At 46.8% G+C, this 17,657-nt stretch overlaps 4 protein-coding genes and 1 long non-coding RNA gene across 6 annotated transcripts in view; 3 read left to right on the top strand and 2 right to left on the bottom strand.

The window, feature by feature from the left end:
- Positions 1 to 6,634, top strand: part of LOC132571355 (uncharacterized) — a 51,878-nt gene extending 45,244 nt beyond the window's left edge. The window contains exons 2-3 of the long non-coding RNA XR_009555383.1: positions 6,130 to 6,213; positions 6,550 to 6,634. This is a non-coding gene — a long non-coding RNA (uncharacterized LOC132571355). The remainder of the gene's footprint in view (positions 1 to 6,129; positions 6,214 to 6,549) is intronic.
- Positions 1 to 17,657, top strand: part of LOC132571225 (zinc finger protein 709-like) — a 1,224,940-nt gene that overhangs the window by 1,001,221 nt on the left and 206,062 nt on the right. The window lies entirely within an intron of this gene.
- LOC132571257 (zinc finger protein 883-like) overlaps positions 1 to 17,657 on the bottom strand; it is a 259,231-nt gene that overhangs the window by 85,706 nt on the left and 155,868 nt on the right. The window lies entirely within an intron of this gene.
- LOC132571306 (zinc finger protein 737-like) overlaps positions 1 to 17,657 on the top strand; it is a 61,169-nt gene that overhangs the window by 31,982 nt on the left and 11,530 nt on the right. The window lies entirely within an intron of this gene.
- LOC132571248 (zinc finger protein 345-like) lies at positions 5,805 to 17,646 on the bottom strand. Of its 2 annotated transcripts, none has more exons than XM_060237991.1 (6): positions 17,502 to 17,646; positions 15,502 to 16,079; positions 15,285 to 15,333; positions 12,413 to 12,480; positions 9,936 to 10,062; positions 5,805 to 7,526 (listed from the first exon to the last, which is right to left on the bottom strand). In XM_060237991.1, the coding sequence occupies exons 2-6, from the start codon at positions 15,913 to 15,915 to the stop codon at positions 5,971 to 5,973; spliced, it is 2,214 nt and encodes a 737-aa protein (XP_060093974.1). In that variant the 5' UTR covers positions 15,916 to 16,079; positions 17,502 to 17,646; the 3' UTR covers positions 5,805 to 5,970. The 2 variants fall into 2 exon arrangements, with proteins under 2 accessions (XP_060093974.1, XP_060093973.1); XM_060237990.1 differs by having other exon boundaries at positions 15,502 to 16,010.

Below are 17,657 nucleotides of genomic sequence, written 5' to 3'. Positions count from 1 at the left end.
ACCAGCCAATTCCACTTAGGGAACCACTGTTGCCAATCTCCAGGTGAGGCCTGGTGATCACTCAGAATCACAACTGGTCTCCAGACAGGCAGAGATTAATTCCCCTGGAGAAAATGATACACTCTGAGTCATTATTCCTTTCTGAGGTCACCCCTGTAGGACAGCCAGTGTGATGTGGCAGTTGGCACTTTGGAGCAGGTTCTGCCAGACCCAGTTTCTTGCTGTGGAAGTTGACTGGGTGATTTCGGACCAGTCACAGACTTTCAGCATAACCTGCCTCACAGGGTTGTTGTGCAGATCAAAAGGGGAAGAAGAGAATGATGTAAGTTGCTTTGGTCCCCACTGCAAAGAAAGACAGCACTTTTCCTTAATAAAAGCTGGGGGAGAGGGGAGGAGATGGAAAGCAATCTACCCCATCTCTTTTGCTCCCCCATCCCTTCTTTCTCAAGATACTCCCCTTCTCTGATAACCCACCCCACATCTCCCCACTTTCTCCATTTCCCTTCCCAACAGCTGCCTTCTAACATTCCTTGCCTCCCTCTATCTTTCTCTTCCCTCCCCAGTTACGCTGCCCCCAAGGCCATGAAGCTCACCCGCAGCACATTTCTAGCAGCCGTTGTATTTCTTCCCACAATTGGCCTTATTACTTGTATTGTATATTTCTGCACATCCCTTTCACAAATACTGTTCATTATATTTTGTGATGCTTTCAGGCTTTAATCTGAATCCAGTATTTTAGCTCTCAATAGCTATAGCAGGGGTGGCCAAACTTGCTTAATGAAAGAGCCACATAAAATAAACATCAGATGTTTGAGAGCCACAAGACATGAATGTCAGATGTTTGAGAGCTGGGAGGGAGGGAGGAAGGAAGCTGGGCCTGCCACTGCCCGCTCTGCGACATATGGCTGTCACTGGCCATGTTGTGGGGGGAACAGGTCTCTCATTGGGCTATGTGAAAATACACATCCATGAAATGCAGCTGATGGCACTGTACTGTTCTGTGCCAATATGAAAAAAGTAACCTGCTGAAGGGGTGATGTCACTTCCAGTTATGTCAGGGGGTGCCTAAACCAATATCCAAAGAAAGGGTGGGACAGTTTCAGTTTATTTCAGTGTAGAAGATATACACACTATTGCAGGGTAACTCAGTCACTGAGGGGAATTGAAGTTTTGGCAAGAAAATCTGCCTGGGAGTTGGGGAGATATAGGGGTCCGTCATACCTCCCTTCCCTTTCTCACTGTCTGCAGTTGCTTCTGAGACATGACACTGGAGTGAGGATTTCAAGGGAAGGTTTACTCTAAAGGTTAAAGTGAAGAAGTCACCCTTCCTGGAGAGGTATCAATCTGAATCCAGTACTTTCTCTACTAGGCTCCAGTTTCCGGAGTAACTGGGGGGTTTTTTGGAAATAACTTGCAACCATCGTATCTTGCAGGGTTGTCAACTTGACTGTAGACACAGAATGGCTGGAGAATTGGTCCCTGGCTGGTGGGTTAGTTATAGGGTTGCCAAGTCCAATTTAAGAAATATCTGGGGACTTTGGGGGTGGAGCCAGGAGACATTGAGGTGGAGCCAAGATCAAGGCTGTGACAAGCATAATTGAACTCCAAAGGGAGTTCTGGCCATCACATTTAAAGGGACAACACACCTTTTCAATGCCTTCCTTCCATAGGAAATAATGAAGGATAGGGGCACCTTCTTTTGCGGCTCATAGAATTGGACCCCCTGGTCCAATCGTTTTGAAACTTGGGGGATATTTTGGGGAGAGAAACTAGATGCTGTACTGAAAATTTGATGCCTCTACCTCAACCCCCCCCTCCCAGGGCCCCAGATACACGTGGATCAATTCTCCATTATTATCTATGGGAATAAATCTCTATAGGGAATAATAGAGTTCCCAGCTAGGGTTGCCAAAATGGAGCCTAGTAGAGAAAGGTGGGGGCAGGGGATCCCCCAGTTTGGAGGCCCTCCCCCCGCTTTAGGGTCATCAGAAAGCGGGGAGGGGGGGGAAATGCCTGCTGGGCACACCATTATTCCCTATGGAGACCGATTCCCATAGGGTATAATGGAGAATTAATCTGTGGGTATCTGGGGCTCTGGGGGAGCCTGTTTTTTGAGGTAGAGACACCTATTTTGCAGCATAGCATCCAATGCCTCTCCTCAAAAGACCCTCCAAGTTTCAAAAGGATTGGGCCAGGGAGTCCAATTCTGTGAGCCCCAATAGAAGGTGCCCTTATCCTTCATGATTTCCAATGTAGGGAAGGCATTTAAAAGGAGTGTGGTCCCTTTTGCTCAAGATCAGCAACTGCTCCCCTACATTACTGGCTGAATCCACAACACTAGAGCCAGTTTGGTGTAGTGGTTAAGTGTGCGGACTCTTATCTGGGAGAGCCGGGTTTGATTCCCACTCCTTCAGTTGCACCTGCTGGAATGGCCTTGGGTCAGCCATAGCACTGGCAGAGGTTGTCCTTGAAAGGGCAGCTGCTGTGAGAGTCCTCTCAGCCCCACCCACCTCACAGGGTGTCTGTTGCGGGGAAGGAAGATAAAGGAGATTGTGAGCCACTCTGAAATTCGGAGTGGAGGGCAGGATATAAATCCAATATCAACATCATCTACTACTAGAATATTCCATCCTTTACAACCAGTGTCCCTGTTGCTGCCAAATATATTACATGGATCCAGTTCTTCCCTGCCCACAATTTCTTGGCATGTAGTTCTCTGACAATACAACTGGAAGACAACTGCTGTTGCAACCTTTCTGAAGCTTAAAGACTGCCTACTCTCATAGCCATGTAATTTATTTAAAACATTAATTTGCCAACTTTCCACCCAATAAGGGTCCCCATGGCATCAAACAAGAAGGCATTATAATAAGGCATACCGAAAAACCTGATCACTCCAGCTACAACAGTAGCAATTTGGGAAAGGGCCTTCTCAGTCATGGCACCAAATCTTTGGAACTCTCTGCCCGAGGAGGTTCATCTGCCTCCCTCTATCCCTGTTTTCTACCACTCTGTTATATCTGTAATATTATTTTACACTTCAGCAGTTTCATTCTATGTGGTCTGGAAACAATCCAGGAGGATACCGTGAAGTTCTTCCCTAAAAGCGCAACGGCTGCAGCACAGCTAGACTGCCCAAATGTCGACACAAGTGATCCAGAAGTTATGGCAGCCTTGTATTGCCCTGCAAAGCAGGCGATCTACCAATGAAGATGATGATTTTGGATTTATACCTCACTCTTCACTCAGAGTGGTTTACAATCTCCATCCCCTCCCCCTCCCCACATCTTGTGAGCAATGCTCCCTCTAAGCTGTGGAGTCTTGTGAGCAAAAATTCTACTTCATGAGCTACTGGCATTAAAGTTGTGAGCAACTGCATAAATTAGTTTGCTCTTGGGCCATTTTTCCAGAGCTAAGACAAAAGTGTGTGAGCCAGAGGCTAAAAAACTGTGAGCAAGCTCACATTAACTCAGCTTAGAGGGAACACTGCCTGTGAGATAGATGGGGCTGAGAGAACTCTGAGAGAGCTGCTCTTGAGAGAACAGCTCTGAGAGAGTTATGACCAACCCAAAATCACCCAGCAGATGCTTGTGGAGGAGTGGGAAGTCAAACCTGGTTCTCTCACATAAGAGTCCACACACTTAGGAAAGGAAAGGTCCCCTGTGCAAGCACCAGTCATTTCTGACTCTGGGGTGATGTTGCTTTCACAACATTTTCATGGCAGACTTTTTACAGGGTGGTTTGCCATTGCCTTCCCCAGTCATCTACACTTTCCCCCCAGCAAGCTGGATACTCATTTGACCGACCTCAGAAGGATGGAAGGCTGAGTCAACCTCGAGCCGGCTACCTGAAAACCCAGCTTCTGCCAGGGATCGAACTCAGGTCGTAAGCAGAGTTTATGACTGCAGTACTGCAGCTTTAACACTCCACCACTACACTAAACTGGCTCTGAGAAGAAGTCCCTGAACTTGTGGAGTGGACAATGATGCCAGGGAGATGGAAGGTGCTCTGAAGTATCTCTGAGGCACCCCAAACCTTGGGAACACTTTTTCCTAGGGAAGCCACTAACGAAATTCCCACATTGCCAGAATTGGAGATGAGTTTCGTGCAAGAAGATGACCATTTGTCCCACTACTAGAGGTCAAGAGAGATTGTTTCGATGACCTGAGCTAGGGAATAAGGGAATAAGTGGTACATGCTAACATGACTCTGAGAATGGGTTCCGGAGTATCACGAGGGCCTCCCTTCTCAAACTCCACACTGGGCAAGGGACTCCTACTCAGTTAGGATAGTAAGGGCTAAAAGAGCAGGTTCCTGCCGAATCTCAGTGTGCTGGCAGACTGCTCTGGCTTCGTGCATAAGAACTTAAGGTAAGCCATGTTGGATCCAGTCCAACACTGTGTCACACAGTGGCCAAAAACACCAATTGCCATCAGGAGGTCCACCAATGGGGCCAGGACACTAGAAGTCCTCCCACTGTGCCCTCCCCTCAAGCACCAAGGAACTTTAACTTTAAGCTAAGGTGCTTATCCCACAGATGGGATGTGAGGTAAAATTTATGACTGGGAGGGTTAGACTTGTTTTAGTTCCTTAGATCTGCTATAGTCCTTTATGTTCTTTCTGTACTGATGCTCTAGATCGGGGTGGCCAAACTGTGGCTGTTTCACACACATTGTGTAACTCTCGAAGCCCCCACTGCCCCATCAGCCAGCATGGAGAAGGCATTTCTCTCTTTAAATCACTTATCCAAGCCAAGCCAGCTGGCGGCTTGGAGAATGCAAAGTTAAAGTTCCTTTCTTTCCACCTCCCTCTCCTATCTTCCTTCCTTCTAGCCTGCCTTCCTTCTAGCTCTCAAACATCTGATGTTTATTTTATGTGGCTCTTACAGTAAGCAAGTTTGGCCACCCCTGCTCTAGATTCTACAGCTGTGTAGCAGTTAACTGAGTCACCTTTAAGAACTCGAACAGTGTTCAAAGGAAGTACTTCTTCACCCAAAGGGTGATTAACACATGGAATTCACTGCCACATGAGGTAGTGGTGGCTACAGCCATAGCCGGCTTCAAGAGGGGGATTGGATAAACATATGGAGCAGAGATCCATCACTGGCTATTAGCCACAGCGTATTGTTGGAACTCTGTCTCGGGCAGTGATGCTCTGTATTCTTGGTGCTTGGGAGGGGCAACAGTGGGAGGGCTTCTAGTGTCCCGGCCCCACTGATGGACCTCCTGATGGTACCTGGGTTTTTTGGCCACTGTGTGATACAGTCTTGGACTGGATGGCCCATTGGCCTGATCCAACATGGCTTCTCTTATGTTCTTAAAGTGCTTCATTCAAGTGTCTGGTCACTTGTTCCTGCCTGGAGAGAAAAGGAAGTCTGCATTACAGAGAAAGGCATCACAAACGATGATGGAAATCATCCCCTACTTTAGACAATCTCCTACAACTGGCAGAGCCAGGGTGGTATAGTGCTTAGAGTGCCTCTCTAGGCTCCAGGATGTTTAGGTTCAAATCTCACCTCTGCCAATGAAATCTGTCAGCTGACCCAGGGTCAGTTGCCCATTCTCAGTTTACCTCTCAGAATGGCTGTTAGAATAAAATGGAGGATAGGAGAACAACATTAATTGCTCTGGGTCTGAGCTGGGAATAAGGGAGTATGATACAAATAAAACCTGGTTTGCAGATTGAGATAAAGGATGATCGCTTTTTCCATTAGTTCATCCAGTATTAACTGCTGCTCTTTTGGCAGGAGGCAGAACTGCTCATTCAGTAATTAAATGCAGTGAAAGGAGCAACCAGGGCAGAGAACCTAGTTCTACACAACATATTCTATTAATCCTAAAGGTCTGTAACAGATGTCTTCTCAGGATAGGAAAAATAAGTCACATAACACCCCCAAGAATAATTGTTCCCATACTCCAAGCATTCATATGGTTTCCCCATGTGGATACATTGATGGAATTTAACCTGAACTTAGAGAAAAGCTCTTTCCACACTCCAAGCATTTATATGTTTTTTTTCTGTGTGGATTCGTTCATGGGATTTAAGGTCTGAACGCCGAGCAAAGCAATTTCCACACTGCAAGCATTTATATGGTTTCTTCCCTGTGTGGATACGCTGATGGGATTTAAGGTGTGAACTCTGAGCAAAGCTCTTTCCACACTCCAAGCATTCATATGGTTTTTCCCCGGTGTGGATACGTTGATGGGTAGTAAGGTCTGAGCTATAAGCAAAGCTCTTCTCACACTCTAAGCATTTATATGGTTTTTCTCCTGTGTGAATACGTTGATGTTTAATAAGCTGTGAATTCCAAGCATAGCTTTTTCCACACTCCAAACATTCATATGGCCTTTCCCCTGTGTGGACATGTTGATGGGATTTAAGCTGAAAACTCCAAGTAAAACTCTTTCCACACTCCAAGCATTTATATGGTTTCTCCCCAGTGTGGATGCGTTGATGGACATTAAGCCATGAACTCTGAGCAGAGCTCTTTCCACACTGCAGGCATTTATATGATTTCTCCCCTGTGTGGATGCTTTGATGGGATTTAAGTTGTGAACTATGAGCAAAGTTCTTTCCACACTCCAAGCATTCATACAGTTTTTCCCCTGTGTGGATACGTTGATGGGATTTAAGGTCTGCATTCCGAGCAAAGCTCTTTCCACACTCCAAGCACTGATATGGTTTCTCCCCTGTGTGGATTTGTCGATGGATATTAAGCTGTGAACTCTGAGCAAAGCTCTTTCCACACTCCAAACATTTATATGGTTTCTCTCCTGTGTGGATATGTTGATGGGATTTAAGGTGTGAACCCTGAGTAAAGCTCTTTCCACACTCCAAGCATTCATATGGTTTTTCCCTTGTGTGGATACGTTGATGGGTAGTTAGGTCTGAGCTATAAGCAAAGCTCTTTTCACACTCTAAGCATTTATATGGTTTCTCCCCTGTGTGGGTACGTTGATGTTTAGTAAGCTGTGAATTCCAAGCATAGCTCTTTCCACATTGCAGACATTCATATGGTTTCCCCCCTGTGTTGATACATTGATGGGATTTAAGCTGAGAACTCCAAGCAAAGTTCTTTCTACATTCCAGGCATTTATATGGTTTCTCCCCAGTGTGGATACGTTGATGAATATTAAGCCGTGATTTTTGAGCAAAGCTCTTTCCACACTGCAGGCACTTATATGGTTTCCCCTGAACGAGGATTTGTTGATGAGCAGATAGGGTATCACTCCGAGAAAAGCACTTTCCACACTCTAAGCATTTATATGATTTCTCCCCTCTGTGGATTTGTTGATGAACAGCAAGGATGCAATTCTGACCAGAGCTCCATCTACACTCCAACCATTTTTGAAGTTTCTCCCCTGTCTTAATTCTTTGGCGTCTATCAAACACCTGGGATTCAGCACCCTGAGGAGAGGATTCATTCCCACTCTTCCATTTTGTTCCAGCAATTTTTCCCTGCTGTTTTTTCTCGAAGTCTTGGTGTCGTGGCTCCCCCTTGGACTTGTTCTGAAGTCCATCAGCCTCTAGAAATAAAGACAGGTAAAAGCAGAATGAAGAAAAGAAGGCCATTAATTCCTCTTGACAATGATAGATCACTTGATGGGGAAACAAATCCTGCCCTGTATTAACCAGCTCTTGATTCTTCCATGGACTGAGTTCCATCACAGACAAGGTGCACTAGTGGAGTCTCCTTGTGTAGAGACAGTATGCTTTGGATCTGCTCCTCATCTTGAGATCCTGCCAGGGACTCTAGGTGGCCACTGTGGGAAATGGGAAGCTGGACTAGATAGTATCTCCCAAATCATTTAAGAACATACGAGAAACCATGTTGGATGAGGCCAATGGCCCATCCAGTCCAACACTCTGTGTCACACAGTGGCCAAAAAAACTGAAAAAGTTCATAAGTTTAGCCTCCAAAGCCCTGTGCTCTGTTGTCCTGACTGCAGAGCTGAGGCAAGCAGTGATTAGACACTATGAGTACTCAATGGTGGCCCCTTGTCTGGGGAATGATTCCCATTTGACGTCATCTGAGTTTACTTTCCTATAGATTAGGGGTGGCCATACTCGCTTAATGTATGAGCCACACAGAACAAACATCAGATGTTTGAGAGCCACACATCATAAACGAATATTACACAAACATCTTTATTAAAACTCTTAGTACTTTCCTTGCACAGAAAGATAAAATACATATACATGCACTTTATAACATGACCATGCTAGGAGACTTTTTTGTAAAAAATAAAACCTGGGAATAACAGCCCTATAAGACTGGCATAGGGAAAGGTTAAGGAATTGTTTTTTGGTACTGGTGGGAGAAGGAAACAGACATGTACCATATAAATCATTGACAACCATTTGCATCACTATGCGTCTCTTTTTGCCTTGACACCAAGGTTAGTAAATAAAGCTCCTACAAGAACTATGAAACTAGGGGAGAACCATGCGCTGCCCTCTTTAATTCCATCTCTCCTTCCAGTGGCTCCCTTGGCTTTCCCCCCCTCCTTTCCAATTTCACACACAGCAGAAATAGTTGCTCAGAGGCTGACTGAGGTCCCAATGCTAAGCACGGTTACATGAGAGTAAGCATACATTAAGTTCCTCCTCAACCTCCGAGAGTCACATAATATGTGTGAAAGCGCCTCATGTGGCTCCTGAGCTACGGTTTGGCCACCCCTGCTATACAGCCAGGCCAAGATATTTCTTTCCAACTGGACTTTAACTGGGGGCTATCATGTTAGCTGTTTTGTGGTCTTCTAACCTGAGGACTGTTTGGGGGAGATTTCTCAGGCAATTCAGTGACTGTTTTATGCTTGTTTTACACCTAAAATGTGGCCCCACTGACTTCCCACAAACTGTTGCGGAGGCCAATTCCCCTCCTGACCAGTTTCCACTGGATTTTCAAGCACACTCAAGATTTTGTTCCCCGTGAAGAACAATTAGCCCAGTGAGCAATTTGGGGTGGGGTGGGGTTCCATCTCAGCCATGTTCCTTTTAGATTAGAAACCAACAGCAGTCATTTTGTAGAAAAATAGATGGTGAAGCTCATCCAGGGATTGTTATGCAGCTACACATACTATTCAATGGACAAGGAGGTGGAACTCTCAGAAGGTGAAGATGGAACTCTCAGAAAGGTGCAGGAGCTGTGCTCCTGTGAGCTCCCACTGAATCTGAGGCCTGGAAACCAATATTTTAGCTTACATGCTAATAGTTATGGATTCCAGACCATGCAGAAGCCCTTCCTTTGCTGTACTTGCACCCACTCTGCTTCCCTACTGAAAATTTCCTTGGGAAGAGTCCTTATTGGCGATAGTGGGAAGTGCCCTCAATAGGGTTGCCAAGTCCTCTGGCAGGGATGCGTGCGGAGCAATGATGTCACCCACAAGTAACATCATCATGACGGTGACATCGTGTGCCAGCCGCTCTAGGTGTTTCCAGGAAAACTCTATGGTACCATAGAATTTTTCTCTCCCAAATTGCTAGAGCATCCAGGAAAACCATAGAGTTTCCCCAGAAATGCCTAGAGAAGCCAGCATGCAATGTCGCTGGTGCGATGACATCCCTTGCGATTAACGTCATCGTGCCGGTGATGTTGGGGGAGGTTCCTCCAGGTTGGGAACCTCCAGGGTGGGAGAACCCCCGCCCTCCCGAGGGCTTGGCAGTCCTAGTCCTGAAGTCACAGCTGTTTTTTGGATACCCCGTAGGGTTGTCAAGGCCAGAGATGGACAGAGCTGATTTGCCATTGCTTGCCTCTGCCCAGCAACCCTGGACTTCCTTGAAGGTCTCCCATCCATGGACTAACCAGGAACGACCCAGCTTAACTTCTGAGAGCTAAAGAGATCGGACAAGCCCAGGCCATCCAGGTCAGACCTGGGGTCCTTTTTGGACTTCTACTTTCAGCTTCTGCCTATCAAGAGAAAGGAGAGACTTACCCAGAGATGCCACATTCTGACGATTCTCCTCCATGACTTTCTGGTGAAGGATTCTTTGGTCCGGATCCAGCAGAGCCCACTCCTCCTCAGTGAAATGAACAGACACCTCCTCCAAGGTCACTGGACCCTGAAAAAAGAAGAAAACAAACTCCTCTATTTTCACAGATAATGTAAAAATATTCCCATTCTAAGTCTAGAACAGGAGTGACCAATGGTAGCTCTCCAGATGTTTTTTGCCAACAACTCCCATCAGCCCCAGCCAGCATGGCCAATGGGTGGGGCTGATGGGAGTTGTAGGCAAAAAAAATCTGGAGAGCTACCATTGGCTACCCCTGGTCTATTTCATTTCATTTCATTTTATTCGATTTATATCCTGCCCTCCCCACCGAGGCGGCTCACAACATAAAATTCTAACAATAAGATTAATGAATATTAAAATACATTAAATAGTTTACAGCAGTTAAACCAAGAAAACAATCTATCAATGTGCTATCCTACAACCTTCCTTTGGGGTTTTTCAGGTACTGGTTAGTTATATGCCAACTGGAAGAGGACTGTCTTATAGGCCCTGTGGAACTGCCCAAGGTCCCGCAGGGCCCTCACCTCTTCCGGTAGCTGGTTCCACTAGCAAGGGGCTGTAATCGAAAAGGCCCTGTCCCTGGTTGACTTCAGACGGGCCTCCTTCGGCCCGGGGATTGTTAGTAGATTTTGAGAACCAGAACTAAGCACTCTCTGGGGAACATGTGGGGAGAGATGGTCCCTAAGGTAGGCAGGTCCTAGCTCATATAGGGCTTTAAAGGTAATAACCAGCACCTTGAACCAAACCCGGTATATGTTTGGCAGCCAGTGCAGTCCCCGGAGCCCCGGATGAATGTGCTCCCACCTGGGGAGCCCTAATAACAGTCGAGCGGCAGCATTCTGCACTAGCTGCAACTTCCGGGTTCAGCACAGGGGCAGCCCCATGTAGAGGGCATTACAGTAGTCCAACCTTGAGGTGACCGTTGCATGGATCACTGTTTCCAGATCGTCGTATTCCAGGAAAGGAGCCAGCTGCCTTGCCCGGCTAAGATGAAAGCATGCGGACTTAGCAGTGGCTGCTATTTGCGCCTCCATTGTCAGGGCAGGCTCCAATAGTACCCCCAAGCTCTTGACCCTCCCCCCGCTTTCTGACAACCCTGAAGTGGGGGGAGGGCCTCCAAACAGGGGGATCCCCTGCCCCCCCCCAGGGATTGGCAACCCTAATGCAATACACCAGCTCCGTCAATTTGGGCAATCCACCACCAAGCAAATACTTGGCAACTCCCACTGGAGAGCTGGAAAGGTCAGAAGTAACAGGATCACAAGTTGATGATGAAGCCTACAGAATACAGGGTAACGGAGCAGTGAGCATAAAAGCCCAATGCTGTCAAGGGCTGGCAAGGCCCCGCATGCAAGCAACTCCTTGGCTTGCAATAGGCAACAAGCCAAGAAGACACGGAAAACAAGATGGGGTGGGAAGGGGTGGCAGAAGGTATAGAATAAAATGCTGACATTCAGGATTGAAATCTCCCTTTTGATGTTGTATTCAGTGAGGGGTACATATAACAGCTGAGAGAAAAAGAGGGAAGGTCACTATGTGTGTGTGGGGGAGGGTATTTGTGAAGTTCCTGTTTTGCACAGGGGGTTGGACTAGACGAACTTCCAACTCTATGATTCTATGATTCTCCTGGAGCAAGGGAGGGTGAGGAAAGACCCTCAGGGGGGACAATCCAGAGTTCCATGTAGGGTTGCCAGACCCCAGGTGGGGGCAGGGGATCCCCTGGTTTGGAGGCCCTCCCCCTTCAGGGTCATCAAAAAGCAGGGGGGGGGAAATGTCTGCTGGGCCCTCCATTATTCCCTATGGAGACCAATTCCCATAGGGTATAATGGAGAATTGATCCATGGGTATCTGGGAGGGCTGTTTTTTGAGACAGAGGCACCATATTTTCAGTATGCCATCAAGTGCCTCTCCCCAAAATACCCTCCAAGTTTCAAAAAAATTGGACCAGCCCCAAAAGAAGGTGTCCCTATCCTTCATTATTATTATGGGGAGGGACGGTGGCTCAGTGGTAGAGCATCTGCTTGGTAAGCAGAAGGTCCCAGGTTCAATCCCCGGCATCTCCAAAAAAGGGTCCAGGCAAATAGGTGAGAAAAACCTCAGCTTGAGACCCTGGAGAGCCGCTGCCAGTCTGAGTAAACAATACTGACTTTGATGGACCAAGGGTCTGATTCAGTATAAGGCAGCTTCAGATGTCCATATGTCCATTTCCATAGACAGGAAAGCATTTAAAAGGTGTGTGGCCCTTAAATGTGATGGCCAGAACTCCCTTTGGAGTTCAGTTATGCTTGCCACACTCTTGCTCCTGGCTCCACCCCCAATGTCTCCTGGCTCCACCCCCAAAGTTGTCAGATATTTCTTGAATTGGACTTGGATTGGGCAACCCTAGTTCCACACTTACCCCATCAAGCTGTGTAGAAGCTGCTTTCTCTCTGCCACAAAGAGATGGCAATGAATGTACGGCACCACCTAGAAGGTAAGCAAAAGGCATTTTGGACTTTCCATTTACATAAGAACATAAGAGAAGCCATGTTGGATCAGGCCAACGGCCCATCCAGTCCAACGCTCTGTGTCACACAGTGGCAAAAAAATTTATATATACACACACACTGTAGCTAATAGCCACTGATGGACCTGTGCTCCATATTTTTATCTAAACCCCTCTTGAAGGTGGCTATACTTGTGGCCGCCGCCACCTCCTGTGGCAGTGAATTCCACATGTTAATCACCCTTTGGGTGAAGAAGTACTTCCTTTTATCCATTTTAACCTGTCTGCTCAGCAATTTCATTGAATGCCCACGAGTTCTTGTATTGTGAGAAAGGGAGAAAAGTACTTCTTTCTCTACTTTCTCCATCCCATGCATTATCTTGTAAACCTCTATCATGTCACCCCGCAGTCGACGTTTCTCCAAGCTAAAGAGTCCCAAGCCTTTCAACCTTTCTTCATAGGGAAAGTGCTCCAGCCCTTTAATCATTCTAGTTGCCCTTCTCTGGACTTTCTCCAATGCTATAATATCCTTTTTGAGGTGCGGCGACCAGAACTGCACACAGTACTCCAAATGAGACCGCACCATCGATTTATACAGGGGCATTATGATACTGGCTGATTTGTTTTCAATTCCCTTCCTAATAACTCCCAGCATTGTGTTGGCCTTTTTTATTGCAAACGCACACTGTCTTGACATTTTCAGTGAGTTATCTACCACAACCCCAAGATCTCTCTCTTGGTCAGTCTCTGCCAGTTCACTCCCCATCAACTTGTATTTGTAGCTGGGATTCTTGGCCCCAATGTGCATTACTTTGCACTTGGCCACATTGAACCGCATCTGCCACGTTGACGCCCACTCACCCAGCCTCAACAGATCCCTTTGATTACTTTGCATTACAGTTCCTTGTTGGGGTGAGGGAATAAGATTCTCCTTGTTTTGGCTCATGATTGGAACTCGCCTTACATCCAGGCCTCAAATTCAGCAGGAGCTTGCAGGAGCACGGCTCCTGAACCTTTCTGAGGGTTCCCTCTCTTCCTCCCCACCTACCTTGTCCATTGAATCATAGGTGCAGCTGCATAACAATCCCTGGATTAGGAGAGTCGGCAGCCAGCCAGCCACCACAGGCTTTGTCAAACCCCCAGCAACCCTCATTAACCCCTGGAGAAGCCTGCACCATCCTTTCTCCATTTCTTATGTGATTTTGGGTGGCTTGCTGGCCTTTTGACTGGGGGGGGGGGGCGGCAGCCCAGGAGAGCCCCAAGCAAGCAAGGCCTGCTTGAGTTGGCTGGCTCTCTAGCCAGCCCAAGCAGGCCTCACTCACCCAGGGTTCTCCTTTCTTGCATCAGGTTGTTTTTGGCTGTGGGGGTGTTGGTGGCATATGCTGATGAGTTATGCTCATGAGCCCCACCACCTATTTTTCTACAAAATGGCCCCTGCTTACATCCTTTATGGATATTTTTTTGCTTCCATACTTTTGACCAATCCAAACATGAAGCAGTTATCAAATAAAAAGAATCACAGAATTAAGAAGGAAGGACTCTGAAATGCAAGGAATGGGCCATTCTAACCCCCCTGATAGAACCACAGCTTCCATATCCCAGAATCTCTTTGAAGCTAGGCAACTCAGTGAGAGACGCCACTGACGCATCATCTGTATTATCGTTGTAAGCCTTTTTCTGGATTTTCCTTCCATTCTACAACCTCAGCCCATTGGTATTTGTTCCACCTTTCTAGGAATCTTTGTTCTTATACTCAAATATTCTTACCTATTTATCTTATCCTGTCTTGTCGTTCGCTGGTTTGCCTGATATTATCTGCTAACTCATTGTCTGAATAATCATACATGTATTCTGCCTTGAATCCCAGCCAGAAAGGCAATGTATAAATGAAAATATTTATTATTAATGCTATATAATATTTGGTACTGAGAATAATGTTCACAGAATATCATATCCATAGGGAATGAGGCCAGTGATGTCAGAGTGCCAAACAGGAATGTTCACAGGATGACCAAAGACAAATTTTTGACAAACTTTTCCTACCCTGGCACTTAATGCCTAGTCATATAGAAGACTGTTTTGAAAAGACCCGACTGCCCCCTTCCACCAACACCCTTTTAAGGTCTATCAGCTCTGGACACTCCTTATCCTGTTAGAAAGCGAGCAGCAAAAAGCTCTTATTGTACAAGTATTGGAAATTACCATGGCATAAAGTTAAAGGTAGTCCCCTAAGCAAATACCAGTCATTTCCGAATCTGGGGTGACGTATCACAATGTTTTCATGGCAGACTTTTTATGGGGTGGTTTGCCATTTCTGCTGTGAAAACGTGAAAGCAACGTCACCCCAGAGTTGGAAACGACTGGTGCTTGCACAGGGGACCTTTCCTTTCCTTGCCATTGCCTTCCCCAGTCATCTACACTTTCTCCCCAGCAAGCTGGGTACTCATTTTACCAACCTCGGAAGGATGGAAGGCTGAGTCAACCTCGAGCCAGCTACCTGAACTGGAGCTCCTGAAAGTTTACGATTTTGTAATTCTTTTCATTGACCCAATACACCATTTATCCAGTTTTTGACATTAATCATCATCATTTGACCTTAGAAGCTGATTTGTGTTCAATTCCTTTACCTTGCTGGGATTTTAAATCTATTCTGGATTGTTACTTCCCCAAATGGAATTTCTAAACAGAGAAGCTGGAGTGGAGCAACTTTCATGGGGCACTGAGACAGTCCACCGACAGTCAGGAGAAAGCCATTTAGTGGGAACAAAACTCTTTTGAATCTTACCCAGAAAACTGGCTCCGTGGGAATGTTCCTGTGCGATTTTCTCTTGTGCCTGAAAAAGAAGCAGGGATCCCAGAAAGGGGAGACTGATGAGAAAAGGAAGAGGAAACAGACTGCAGCGAGAGAGGGTCTTAAAAAGCTACACAATCTGTGTGGTTTTCAAGAGAATTGATTTTCATATTTAGTACCCTCCCCATGTACCCAGATTAATCCCTCTCACCTGCAGGTCCTGATTTTTGGCCTCTGCCTGGCTGAGGAGGAAGCCTTCTGCCAGGGCCACCGCCTGGGAACTGGTCTCCGGCCCGCATTCCCTCACCCAGCTCTCCATCTCCAGGGGCAGGACAGCCAGAAACTGCTCCAGGATCACCAGGTCCAGCATCTCCTTCTTGCTGTGCCTTTCTGGTTTCAGCCACTGGTGGCAAAGACGGTGGAGTTGGCTGCAAAACTCCCGAGGCCCCTCGGTCTCCTGGTAGCTGAATTGCCTGAATTGCTGGCACTGCACATCTGGAGATGGGACACGGTTCCTCAGCATCTTTTGCCCAGTTCCTTCCCACAGGTCCTTTCTGCTCCCAGCTCTGGTGGCATTAAGGCCTTTTTCTGATTCAGGGACAGCTGAGTCCGGTTCTCTCGTCATCTCTACTTCCTTTCCAAACAGCCTTCACCTGGACGAGTGAATTGCCTTCTTCTGTCAGATTCTTCTTTAAAGGCAAGTACCAGATCTGTGACCTCCTGCAACGAATTGGATTGAGACTTTTGTGTGTTTGTATGTACGTGCGCACATATACACGCATATGACATCTGCAATGGAAGACGTGAGCTCTGATTAATGAAAGCTGATACTAGAATCAAGGGTGTTGTCTTCTGGAGTTCTCTTTTGTTTTGCTAAAATGAATGAAGGAGTAGCAGGAGGCAGCAAGTAGTGTACTGGTGAGAACATCAGATTAGAAGAAGAAGACCGCAGTTTTATACCCTGCCCTTCTCACCTACCTCACAGGGTGTCCGTTGTGGGGGAAGAAGATAAAGGAACCCTCCAAAATAGGGTTTCCATGTCTGTGTTGGGAAATACCTGGAGACTTTGGGGGTAGATCCAGGTGAGGGCAGGGTTTGGAAAGGGGAGCGGCCTCAGCATGATACATTGACATACAGTCTACCCTTCAAAGCAACCATTTTCTCCAGGGGAGCTGTTCTCTGTCAACTGGAGATCAGTTGTAAAAGCAGGAGAACTCCAGACCCCACCTGGAGGCTGGCAACCCTACACCCACGTTTGCTCTCCCAGACCAGACCTGCCCCACAGCAATGCCAGGCTGAGGGCAAGAATTACAACAAAATGCCAAAAGATGGCCCGTTTAGCAGGGAACTGGGAGACAACAGCACAATGCAGAAATAAAAAAGCAGGAATGTGGATATACCACATTACAGGAAGAACTCAGTTCTGCTTACAGTAGGATTGCCAAGTCCTATTCAAGAAATATCTGGGGACTTTGGGGGTGGAGCCAGGAGACATTGGGGTGGAGCCAGGAGACATTGGGGTGGAGCCAGGAGCAAGGGTGTGACAAGCATAATTGAACTCCACAGGGAGTTCTGGCCATCACATTTAAAGGGACCACACACCTTTTAAATGTCTTCCTTCCATAGAAAATAATGAAGGATAGGAGCACCTTCTTTTGGGGCTCATAGAATTGGACCCCCCCCCCATCCAATCTTTTTCAAACTTGGAAGGTAGTTCGAGGAGAGACACTGGATGCTATTCTGAAAATTTGGTGCATCAGCCTCAAAAAACAGCCCCCCCAAGAGCCCCAAATACCCACGGACCAATTCTCTATTATGTTCTATGGGAATAAGTTTCCATAGGAAATAATAGAGTTGTCAGCAGTCATTCCACACCCCCCCCCCCCGCTTTCTGATGACCCTGAAGCGGGGGGAGGGCCTGCAAACTGGGCGGGGGGGCGGGATCCACTGCCCCCACCTGGGAATTGGCAACCCTAGCTTACAGTGAGATTTCAGAGAGCAAGTGGAGAAACTCTTTGAAATCTGGAGTCCAGGTTCTGCTTAATAATAAGGAATTATTATGGCTAAACTATAGAGTATGGGAGGTAAATGGTGCAGCCAGGAATATGAGGAACCCCCTAAACACCACGACCACACACACACACCCCCGCACGATTCCACTGTCCAAACCACAGAGATATTTTGCAAAGAAAATATTCTTTTATTGCTTACCTGTAGACATATATATTTAAAAATCTGCCAGTGCCGCCCCGTCTCCCTTTCACCTAACAGGCAATCAGAATGCACTTGGGACAGTGGATCTGGAAGGGACTGCTGCAAGTCACCTGGCGTTCTCGGTATGTGCCTCTCTAGGAATGGAGACTCTGT

Source organism: Heteronotia binoei, chromosome 5, assembly GCF_032191835.1.
Source record: "Heteronotia binoei isolate CCM8104 ecotype False Entrance Well chromosome 5, APGP_CSIRO_Hbin_v1, whole genome shotgun sequence".
Classification (NCBI taxonomy): Eukaryota; Metazoa; Chordata; class Lepidosauria; order Squamata; family Gekkonidae; genus Heteronotia; species Heteronotia binoei.
This window is presented reverse-complemented; position numbering and strand designations above follow the sequence as displayed.